Here is a 12,830-nt window from a genome sequence, read left to right on the forward strand (position 1 = left end):
GTGTGTGTATGTGTGTGTGTGTGTGTGTGTGTATATGTATATATATGTGTGTGTGTGTATATGTGTGTGTGTGTGTGTGTGTGTGTGTGTGTGTATATGTGTGTGTGTGTATATATATATATATATGTGTGTGTGTGTGTGTGTGTGTGTGTGTGTGTATGTTGTAATGATTTAAATATAACTATTTTTAATTATTTCATCATTTTAAATAAAATTATTGTTGTTTGAAGGGCTTTCTCAGCAAATATTTGTATATGCGATTAATCACCATACTGCATAATTAATTAAATTAAATTTTTTTATCAATTTACAGCCTTTAAATAAATAAATTTAATTGAAAACATTATAAAACATTTTTTTTTTAAATTCTAGAAAATTATAAAAATAGTATGCAGTACATTAGGATGGAACAATTGATGAAAATCATTATTATTGATTACTTCCCTTGATATTGCAATCGCAATTCATTTCGATAGAATTTTTGAATTTAAATAATAATTGATAATAATATAATAATTGTCTGGGACATCTGTCATGCCATATTTGTCAAATGGGCCACACGTCTAAAACAAACTGAATAACATCATTGCTGTAAAATTAAGATAAATTAAGATTGATTATGCCGTCCTCCGTTGCATAAACTGTGCATTTAGAAATATGCTAATATTCCAGTCTGAACAACTTACCCAAAATGTTTAGTATACATCAGAGCACACTGCTCCGAATACTGTATCTCAAGACGTGCTCCATCCGATGCTCGATTATGATGAATGATATCAGCTGATGCTTTTAAAATATCCCTTTCGAGACGGCTGAGAATTCAGACATATAATGTATTTCCGATATAACTGTTCACAACTTGACCACTACGTATGTATCTGCTTAATGCATACAATCTTGCATATTACATTTATTCATGTTATACACACCGCAGTGAATCCGTGTTCAGCAGGATTGAGTCATCTGAGAAATGATACAGACAGGAGAGTTAAAGTATGTAAATGACCCTTAATAACTCGTGTAATTTAGCACAAGCAGCCAAACGCAGCCACTTAATGTAATTATTCTCACATGTGTCCACGTGTGCGGCCGCCACCACCGGACAGCGGAGAATCATGGGGTTTCAGCTTCGCCCGCTGGGCTTCTAAACGCAATCTAGACTCTGATATTTCAGAGAGGGTGTGCTGTTCCTCTGTCTACATTTGGCCAGAACTCTTTTTTTATATCTGACAGAAGCCGTCATCATGGCAGCCAACACAAGCTGTGATATTTCCCCCCAAATCCTGTAATAAAACCATCTGAACAATTTTCAAGCAGAAAACCAACAGGAGGCATTTCGTTGTGTGTGTTTCACACATCTCAAGCCGTGTGTTTTCATTTCAGAGTTTGCTTTTATATTTTGTGAAGTAAATGTGAGCGCATGGATTGCCTGAGCGAAACATTACAACACATGCACTCACCATTTCATATAGCCACAAGACGTGCACAATAATGTGTGTTCACATGATTTTAGTGTTCTGTGTGAAGCTGAATCTGATTTAACGTAAACACTAACAACTTAAAACAACCATAAAAATTTAACCTCAAATGATCTATACATCTGATTATCTTGTGTGTGGACTCGATTGAAAGATAATCACCTCCTCTAAATAATCATATGTGATATTTTATGTTTTTATTTTTCATGAATTTATACGCATATAAGCAACACCAACATAATAGTCAAAGACATATAATTAGCTGTTACTCGCTATATTTTTATCTGTGAATAAAACAAATAGTCTGGTTGTATTTCACTCTCTAAGAGCTTTCCAACAACATATGACACATGAATATTTGATCAGTTTGATGTTTTTACTGACTGCAATAATACGTACATTGAGTCTCATTCTGTGTCATTTGAGTCATCATTGAGCAAAAATTAAACCTCAAATAATACACTTGTTTTAACCCGTTAAGCTCTGAAGATGTGTTAAAAGATTTCCTGTTTCAGTGGCAAACCCAAAATTAAAAGATTATAACTCAACAAAAAAAAAAAGTGTTTGTTATCATTGTAAAGAAAACATAAAAAATATATATATATTCGGAGACTCTCCGCCTAAGAAACTGCTGAAACATCACACACACACAATTTATATTGACAAAAATGTTGTTTTTTCTCATATGTTTCTGATTTGTCATTTTATATCTCTGGGTATAAATAAGGAGGCTTCAAACTGTGTCAACTGTAACCGAATAAAATATTGTGTTGATACGACAAAGCAATCAAAAGTTCCAAAATTACAAATATAATTGATCATAGTGTCCAAAAACATCTCCAAACAAATAAAAGATAATAATTGTACATAAGAACTAATTACACATGCAAACACAACAATGACTAAAGGTTTGCATAGCATGCACACATGATTTTAGTCATGAGATTTCACAGGATGAGTTTCATTCTGTGTCATTTGAGTCATCATTGAGTCTGTGTCGTGTATTTGGCGCCATCTCCTGGTGGTCATATGTAACATTGTGCTTCATGTGGATTATCTAATGATCTATACATCTGATTATCTTGTGTGTGGACTCGATTGAAAGATAATCACAGACTCTAAATAATGACATGTGATGTTTTATGTTTTGTTTATTTTTTTGCGATGTTATAAGCGGAAGCGCGGCATATAAGCAACACCATCACAGCTCAATCAACAGCATTTTTGTTGCATTGTGTGTATTATTAGAGCTGTAAAGTTGTTTAAATCATCATTATTACGGTCAATTTAGGGTTTATAGCTTTATTTTACAATGACTTAAACAGAAAATATTTGTAAGTAAATATATAGCGCAAAAAAGCAAGTTAGCACTCACTTTCTTTTTTTGGAAAAAGTGAGTATTTTAATGTAAAATTGGCTGCATTTACTTGCATTGTAAGTGGCTCACTGTAACTTCGATTAGCAGTATAGGAGGGATATTTTGAGGTCTTGGATACATTTCAACTGATCATTTATCTTTATTTTTCCGAGCATCTTTTCTCTGCTAAAATGTAAAACTTTTTCTCTGGTTATTCCTGAAAGTACTGCATCTGAAACATCCATCGTCTCCACCATACATTAATTTATAATAGCCAGAGAGGTTTTGCACCGCTACATATCACAAATGGCATTGTAATGCATTTGGCCCATTAGAGGCAGTAATAAATCCAGCATGTGTGTGTTTGCTCATTTCCTCAATGTCGAACTTCTACCTTACATTATTCACCACTCAGGGTTTTTGGACCTGGAACGGCACAAAATATGGATTGCATTCTGTCCAGAACCCCAAAGTGCTTTAAAATGGGGCGGCAGCAGCAGCACACTTCACCTGCTGTTAATGTGACAACCCCGAGTGAAGGCTACAGCCGCATCTAACAGTCACATACTAGACGAGAAGCTTGATTTGGCCCGCTTAAAATCAGAAACTATTCGGAAGACGGAGACGTATTGTGCCAGAATGTATTCCTCGGGCGGGAGTCCCATAAAGTGACTTAAAAAGCTGAAGTATGCACTACTAAATAGTGTACTCTTACTCTCTTTAGGAGACTGGCAGGCACTCTGTTCGATTTATAATCGATGTCATCTCAAACGTACGTGTCAGAACACAAGTAATTAATTGTGCCCACATGGAGGCAGGCGCGGGGGAGATGCGGGCGCCCCCGGGGAGGGGCTTTAATGGAATGAAAACTGAGTTGTTTAAAATGCCAATCCTTGAGCGCTGCAGTGACTGACTCTACCCAGAATTCTATGATCATGTATAATCATAAACGAATGTTCACAGAACGTTGCAGGGAGATTGTTGTGAACCTAATATACACCGATCAGCCACAACATTAAAACCACCTGCCTAATATTGTGTAGGTGCCCCTCGTGCCACCCAAACCAGCCCGTCTGGCACCAACAATCATCCATGCCATTATCTAATCAGCCAATCGTGTGGCAGCAGTGCATAAAATCATGCAGATACAGGTCAGGAGCTTCAGTTCATGTTCACATCAACCATCAGAATGGGGGAAAAATGTGATCTCAGTGATTTGGAGCGTGGCATGGTTGTTGGCGTCAGACGGGCTGGTTTGAGTCTCTAGAATTGGGGGGGGGGGGGTTAGGGGTGGTATGTCAGAGGCCTCCTCTTTGGTACCCACATTGGGGGGGATTAGGGGGGTATGTCAGAGCCCTCCTCTTTGGTGCCCACATTGGGGGGGATTAGGGGTGGTATATCAGAGGCCTCCTCTTTGGTGCCCACATTGGGGGGGTATGTCTGAGGCCTCCTCTTTGGCGCCCACATTGGGGGGGTATGTCAGAGCCCTCCTCTTTGGTGCCCACATTGGGGGGATTAGGGGTGGTATATCAGAGGCCTCCTCTTTGGTGCCCACATTGGGGGGGTATGTCTGAGGCCTCCTCTTTGGCGCCCACATTGGGGGGGATTAGGGGGGTATGTCAGAGGCCTCCTCTTTGGCGGCCACATTGGGGGGGATTAGGGGGGTATGTCAGAGGCCTCCTCTTTGGCGCCCACATTGGGGGGGGGTATGTCAGAGGCCTCCTCTTTGGCACTCCCATTGGGGGGGTATGTCAGAGGCCTCCCCTTTGGCGCCCCCATTGGGGGGGTATGTCAGAGGCCTCCTCTTTGGCGCTCCCATTGGGGGGGGTATGTCAGAGGCCTCCTCTTTGGCGCTCCCATTGGGGGGGATGTCAGAGGCCTCCCTTTGGCGCCCCCATTGGGGGGGGTATGTCAGAGGCCTCCTCTTTGGCGCTCCCATTGGGGGGGGGATGTCAGAGGCCTCTTTGGCACTCCCATGGGGGGTATGTCAGAGGCCTCCTCTTTGGCGCTCCTATTGGGGGGGGGGGGATGTCAGAGGCCTCCCCTTTGGCGCCCCCATTGGGGGTAATGACATAAACGTCATTAATTTTAACTCAGAGCGTCACTGAGCCGCCGGATATTATTTTATAATGAAAGATATGAGCTCCAAACGACTAAAGCGGACCAATAAGAGACGCATTTTAAGTATTTAGAAATATTTTGATATGATTTATAAAAGCCTTTTTATCATAATAATCAAACTATTATTTGATTGTCTATTAATCATCAGCCACATTTCGTAATCCTCACAGCGCTAGTAGTCGTAATCGAACCTTCCCAGAACGTTACAGGAATGTTTTTGTGTGACAAACTAAGCACTTAAGTAATGTTGTTTTCCCCACATTATTAGTAACGACGAGGGAACATAAATAAATCCGGTTTGTGTTTGTGTCTCAAGTTTCAGGGTTGGTTTGATGTAATGTAACAATATTTGCTGTCAATCTTTCAATGTCTTTTGATCAGTTTTTAAATGTAATTACTGATACAATGAATGTTGCTTTAATGGTAGCGTCCTTCATATGAATAGTGTGTGTGTGTGTGTCTGTGTGTGTGTGTGTGTGTGTGTGTCTGTGTGTGTCTGTGTGTGTGTGTGTCCGTGTGTGTCTGTGTGTGTCCGTGTGTGTGTCCGTGTGTGTGTCCGTGTGTGTGTCCGTGTGTGTGTGTCTGTGTGAGTGTGTGTCTGTGTCTTTGTTTGTGTGTCTGTGTCTTTGTTTGTGTGTCTTTGTGTGTCTGTGTCTGTGTGTGTCTGTGTGTGTGTGTGTGTGTGTGTCCTCTTGGCATTCTCAGCTTGACCTTGGCGTGTCTTGTGTATCTGGACACCCACAGGGCAACTTCGTGTCTCTGTGTCAGACAGTGACAAACCCGCAACCTTCAGCGCTCGGCTCCGCCCCCCTGACGGCACAATGTGCCATCCGTACGCCACGCTGTCTGTCTCTCTCCATCGTGGGCAGACTGATTCTTCCCTTCGATCGTTCTTCTACAGCTCATCACAAGTGTCGTTTGAACTGGAGGGACGATCTCAAAACCGTCTGCTTATTCGACTACAGTACCAAGACATTCTTCCCAGTGAAATTCCAAAAGCAGGACGTTTTCCCAGTCCAGCGGTGTTCCTGTTATTACCATCTCCTCTCTTCTGACGTGCTCCTTCATCCCAGCACAACACAATATACATCTAATGAACCTGCGGGCTGCTGGAGTGAGACGCTCTCACACCTTCAGCGCCTCTTTCATCCAGTGTGGGAACGCACAGACATATTGGATGTTCATTAGAGCGGCACGTGAAATCTCTCCATCTCTCTGGTTCTCTGAGGACCTATGTGGAGGAATGCTGATGGGGAGAGGGAGACGGAGAGGACCCGGAGGAGCTCGTGGAGCTCGACTCATCCATCAATGTCAGCAGACGCTCTGATGATGAAACTGCGGTGATTCAAACCACTCCCTCTCTGATCGACAGCTCGATCGGCCACTCGCTGTCAGTTCTGCTGCTCCGCCCTCCCTGGGCTCAAATGATGAACTTCCTGTAGGGCGGGGTGCCACTTTTCTGGTTTGGCATCACTGGCATTAACTGTAGTTAACCGGGTTAAAGAGGGATGAACATGGCCTAATGTGAAGCATTAATATTCAGCCTAACTAGACAGCAATGTAGTTATCAGAGGGCGTTTCACACCTAGTTCGGTTGAGGGATCTGAGACCTCTCGAGTCCACTTACAGTGTGAACCCCAAAAGCTCTGAGGTCAATTGCATCTGGTTCCTTTTCGGTTCACTTGAACAGAACTGTATGTGACATCAGCCATCGAGGCGTTAAACGATTTTGTGGGATGTTGGTTTTGAAAATTGTAAATTTTTAAAGCTTTTTTTTTTTTTTTGTAATAACATGCACATTCAGAGCATTTTTGGGGATGTTGACATGTTTGCAAGTTTTAAGCATTTATTGTGATTTAAAAGTCTGTTTGGAGTGTTTGTCAGTTCTGAAGCCAAAAGCCAACATGAACTTTTTCACAGCATCTCTCTCTCTCTCTCTCACACTCTGTGTCCTGCTCTCTCGCTTACTCTTTCGCTGTCTCTCTCTCTCGCTTGCTTTTGCTCTCTCTCTCACTGTTGATCTCTCTCTTGCTCTCTCTGTCGCTCGCGCGCCCTCTCTATCTGTCTGGCTTGCTCGCTCACTCTCTCTTGGTCACTCCTCACTAGCTCTCTCTCACTTTCGCTCGCTCTCTCATGCTCTCTCTTAGTCTCTCATGCTCGCTCGCTCTCTCACTCTCGCTCGCTATCTCACCCTTTCGCGCGCTCTCACTTTCGCTAGCTCTCTCACTTTTACTCTCTCTTGCTTCGCTCGCTTCTCTCACTTTCGCTCATGCTCTCTCTTGCTCTCGCTCGCTCTCTCACTTTCGCTCTCTCTCTTTTGCTCGCTCGCTCTCTCACCCTTGCACGATCTCTCACTCTCGCTCGCTCTCACTCTCTCCTTCTCATGCTCTCTTGCTCTCTCATGCTCTCACTCGATCTCTCTCTCTCATGCTCTCTCTCTTGCTTGCACGCTCTCTCTCTCTCCCTCGATCTCTCACGCTGTCTCACTTTCGCTCTCTCTCTCTCTGTTGGGCTCGCTTGCTTGCGCTCTCTCTCTCTCAATTTTAATTTAAAGTACTTTATTGGCATGATTGTGTTTACATACAACATTGCCAAAGCATTAATACACAAAACAGATAAAGACATGACAAATAATAATAATAATAATAATAATAATAATAATAAAAATATAGGAACAAATAACAATAACAAATATAATTAAAATAAGGTGCCAGGTAATGAATAAAATAAAAACTAATAACAATATATAATATAAAATAAAATAAGTCTTTAACACTCTCCCTCTCTTTCGCTCGCTCGCTCGCTCACTCTTTCTCTCTCTCTCTCGCTCTCTTTCGCTCGCTCACTCTTTCTCTCTCTCTCTTTCGCTCGCTCACTCTTTCTCTCTCTCTTTCGCTCTCTTTCGCTTGCTCACTCTTTCTCTCTCTCGCTCGCTCGCTCTGTGAATTCTCTGTGGTCAGAAATACAAACTGTGTCAATCTCTTAAAGTGTCACGAAACCCCCCGTTCAGTACAAGCTAAAAAACATGGGCATTGTATGTATAGGCCCTACCTTTTTTATTTATAGATCTTTGAATTATAATGTTTGTGAATTTATCTTTATTTGGTGTGATTTCTCAGCCAATAATGATGAACGTGATTAGTTCGATCGGCATGTTGTAATTTTAATCGATTGACAGCCCTGATACATTTATCAATTCAGGGAAGAAAACACATCCAGTCAGTTTTATTTCACTATATCAAGATTTCTCACAAATGCATTCTGTAATACACAACTGCATGCAACCAAATGCTCGCATTTATTATACACTGTTTTGTAAGTGTAACCGGTCCTGCTCGACCTGCTCAGAGCGAGATTCGAACCGGGGTCTCGGACCTGGGAGGCGGGCACTCTAACGAGGAGGCTAAAGGCTACAGCCCCTAGCGCTAGTCGAGGCTCCCGTTACATAAGCTCACAGTACAACCCAAAAATAGTGGCTAAAGCACAGGGCTGGTAATCAGAAGGTTGCTGGTTCAATCCCCACAGTCACCACCATTGTGTCCTTGAGTAAGACACTTAACTCCAGGTTGCTCCGGGGGGGATTGTCCCTGTAATAAGTGTTCTGTATAATACATTGGTACTCAGAAGGTTGCTGGTTCGATCCCCACAGTCACCACCATTGTGTCCTTGAGTAAGACACTTAACTCCAGGTTGCTCCGGGGGGGATTGTCCCTGTAATAAGTGCTCTGTAAGTCACTTTGGATAAAAGCATCTGCCAAATGCATACATGTAAATGTAAATGTGTGTGTGCTCAAATCTAGTGTATATCGAAAATAGCCCCAAACAAAATCCCTAAATTAACCAATTTCCTCTAGAAATTAAAATGAATGCTAGCTAACTGCAAATCTGTTTTGTGTGTGTGTGTGTGTGTGTGTGTGTGTGTGTGTGTGTTTATGGCCCTTTAAGGTCACGTCCACACTTAAACATTTTCAATTGAATATGCATTAATTTGGCTATTTACACCTCTTATCCAAAACAGAACTGCGTTGTCCTCCACTGTAAACAAATACTTAACGCTGTCCAGTAATGCACGCATTGAAGATGATGACGTGAGGAAACGGATTAGTTAGGATGTGGTCGAGGTGGTCCAATAACTGGATTTTGAGATGCATCAGTATTGGAGGAAACGTTTCAGCTTTACTCGGTGATCAACACAGAACAAATGTGTTTGTGTTTAATGCTGTTATGCGTCGCAGAGAAATAAATCTGTGCCCATTTGTCATCATGACAGAGTTTCTCATTGTAGACGCATAAATAACATTGAGAGAATATTGTGTGGAGGATTCTGGAAGTCTTGACATAACTTGGAGAAACAGACAGATTTTGTAAGTCTGGTGCGGTTTAATTGCTCGTGTCAATTGACGCTGAAAAGTCAAATTAAATTAATATGCAGCGTGAAGCAAAATCTAATTTTCCGTCTATGAAGATACCAACCATGAGCATGTACTGGCACACTGTCCTCGCCATACTTAATTCACGCTGGAGGTCAAACACGTACCCAAGGCAGCAGAAGGCACAGCGAGCTGAAAGGACTTTATATGGAGTTATGATGAAAATAAGATGCATTTCAAACTGTTCTGAGACCAGTGCAGACAGACAGCACACTGGAGGTTGAGTCATGCACTAAATAGGGAGCAAGGGAGCATCCTATAGCTCTCCTATAACTGTTCTGAGACCAGTGCAGACAGACAGCACACTGGAGGTTGAGTCATGCACTAAATAGGGAGCAAGGGAGCAACCTATATCTCTCCTATAACTGTTCTGAGACCAGTGCAGACAGACAGCACACTGGAGGTTAAGTCATGCACTAAATAGGGAGCAAGGGAGCATCCTATAGCTCTCCTATAACTGTTCTGAGACCAGTGCAGACAGACAGCACACTGGAGGTTGAGTCATGCACTAAATAGGGAGCAAGGGAGCATCCTATAGCTCTCTATAACTGTTCTGAGACCAGTGCAGACAGACAGCACACTGGAGGTTAAGTCATGCACTAAATAGGGAGCAAGGGAGCATCCTATATCTCTCTATAACTGTTCTGAGACCAGTGCAGACAGACAGCACACTGGAGGTTAAGTCATGCACTAAATAGGGAGCAAGGGAGCATCCTATATCTCTCCTATAACTGTTCTGAGACCAGTGCAGACAGACAGCACACTGGAGGTTAAGTCATGCACTAAATAGGGAGCAAGGGAGCATCCTATATCTCTCTATAACTGTTCTGAGACCAGTGCAGACAGACAGCACACTGGAGGTTAAGTCATGCACTAAATAGGGAGCAAGGGAGCATCCTATATCTCTCCTATAACTGTTCTGAGACCAGTGCAGACAGACAGCACACTGGAGGTTAAGTCATTCTATTTCTAACTGAAAACTGCAGTTATTTGTTTTAATGAAATTATGTTTTTATATTAATATTTTTATGCATTTGTGGCATAATGTTGATTGCCATAAAATCATTTTGACTCGTCTTTAACAAGCATCAAGGTCACAGTGAGACACTTACAATGGAAGTCAATGGGGGCCAATGAGGGTTTAAAGTCAGAAATCTGAAGCTTATAATTATATAAAAACATTTGCATTAATTCTGTTAAAACTTGAGTTTTATTTGAGCTGTAAATCATTTAACTGTTGTTTCTGTGGGGGGTTGGGGGTGTCAGAGTATCTCAGCGAGTATTGACACCGACTATCACACCTGGAGTCGCGAGTTTGTATCCAGGGCGTGCCGAGTGACTCCAGCCAGGTCTCCTTAGCAACCAAATTGGCCTGGTTGCTAGGGAGGGTAGAGTCACATGGGGTAACCTCCTCATGGTTGCTATAATGTGGTTCTCGCTCTCGCAGGGGCGTGTGGTGAGTGACTCCAGCCAGGTCTCCTTAGCAACCAAATTGGCCCGGTTGCTAGGGAGGGTAGTCACATGGGGTAACCAAATTGGCCCAGTTGCTAGGGAGGGTAGAGTCACATGTGGTAACCTCCTCGTGGTCAGCTATAATGTGGTTCTCGCTCTCGGTGGGGCGTGTGCTGAGTTGTGCGTGGATGCCGCGGAGAATAGTGTGAAGCCTCCACACTCGCTACGTCTCCACGGTAACGCGCTCAACAAGTCACATGATAAGATGCGCGGATTGACGGTCCTCCGTCCTAGATTCGTTCTCCCCTACCCGGATTGAGGTGAGTCACTATGTCACCACGAGGACTTGGAGCGCATTAGGAGTTCCAGATTGGGGAGAATTATTATTATTATTATTCTTTTTTAAAACAGTCGTTTCAGGGATTTAGGGTTTACGGCGTTACCTCATCATGGCAACAGAGTTGTAAAATCGGATAACGTTACACAGATGTGTTTGTAAGTGATTTAATCACACATATTGTTCATGTCTTGTGTCTATACTTTTGAAACAGTATTTTAATATTCAAAAATTGTCCCCATTGACTTCCATTGTGAGTTTGTGATAATCAACATTATGCCACAAATGCTGTTGATTGAGCTGAACCCGGAACGTTCCTTTTTAACATAATTAGTTTTGATGTTGGCTTGATCAAACCCACCTTAATTTGTTTTCAATGTCTTTTGTAGATCTCAGGAAAACATTTGACCAGGAGCCGCTGGGGAAGGAAGTTTCTCTGGAACAGGAAGTACTGCTCCAGTGCCGTCCTCCTGAAGGAATACCTGCGGCTGAGGTACACACTTATCCGTCTACACACGCGTGCACACGCAGGGCAACACAGGGCGGATGCAACGGCTGATAACTCAATCACTGGAACCAAATGTCAGTCTGGGTTCACAAACATTTGCCTCTGTGGCCACCTGTTAATTCCTGTTTAGCTACACAAGACGTATTGAATCCCACATCGATTGTTGCCGGAGCGCGCTGTCAGACAAACTCGTCCAAACAGCAGTAGAAAGTTTTGGCTAAACAGGATTAATCGACGGCGGCGCTAAAGGATTTTCTCAAAGCGTCTGTCTTGACAATGACAAAGGAAGGGAACTAGGCATCCGTGCTCCGCCGCAGCAAATCCGCGAGTGAATCATCCTCCAGGCAGGCTTAAATGACTCAATGGACAGATGTTAAAGGAACGGTTAGCGCGAGCGCCCCAGGCAGTGTTTTTCTCTGTCCTTTAATCATCTAAACACGTGTTTTGACGACCACCGTTAACTAGCGTCTATCTTTAGCTCCATCCCGCTAACACTCTAGATGAGGATAAAGGAGGTGTTAATTAAGGGGTGTGGACGGAGTATATAAATAATGACCGCTGTTGAATCCGCAGATGTTTGAAGGAGAATCGTATGTTATGTTTACGCGCATTTGTGTTGACAAGAAGGAACAACAAATGATTTTATTAGAACTGTTGCTCGCTGGCACATTTGGTCGTGTGCAGATAAGCCGTATCTTTCATGCAGTGCTGTTGCTTTTCATATGTAGGTTTGGATATTTCCTGAAGGCCGTTCTGTCATCAAACGCTTCGAAAAGATCACCGAAATACCATTTGGCCTTTTGTGGCTGCTGGGAAACTTGTTAACGTCCTGTTTGGAGTTCCTGGAAAATTAAACTGGCTGCTGTATGTTAGGGATGATGTACGGTCAGCCGGTCATTATCTCAAAATTGGCTTATTTCATGGCTACCTTAATAAATAAATAAATGGGAACGAAATATTGATTTAAAGGAACAGTTCACCCAAATAAACATTCGGTCATGGTTTACTCAACCTCATGTTGTTCCAAACCTGCATGAGTTTCTTTCTTCAGTGTAACCCTAAAGGAGATATCTCAGTCATTTTTTTTTTTTTTTTTCTTGTGCAATGAAAGTGAATGGTGACTGAGATATTTCCTTTAGGGTTACAC

General features: G+C 42.6%; 1 protein-coding gene across 2 annotated transcripts in view; it reads left to right on the plus strand.

The window, feature by feature from the left end:
* Positions 1-12,830, plus strand: part of LOC127636399 (netrin receptor UNC5C-like) — a 246,330-nt gene that overhangs the window by 141,533 nt on the left and 91,967 nt on the right. For both annotated transcript variants that reach the window (XM_052116850.1, XM_052116851.1), the window contains exon 4: positions 11,565-11,668. In XM_052116850.1, the coding sequence (XP_051972810.1) occupies positions 11,565-11,668 (104 nt within the window). The remainder of the gene's footprint in view (positions 1-11,564; positions 11,669-12,830) is intronic.

The sequence above is a fragment of the Xyrauchen texanus genome, chromosome 44 (genome assembly GCF_025860055.1).
Source record: "Xyrauchen texanus isolate HMW12.3.18 chromosome 44, RBS_HiC_50CHRs, whole genome shotgun sequence".
In the NCBI taxonomy this organism is placed as follows: Eukaryota; Metazoa; Chordata; class Actinopteri; order Cypriniformes; family Catostomidae; genus Xyrauchen; species Xyrauchen texanus.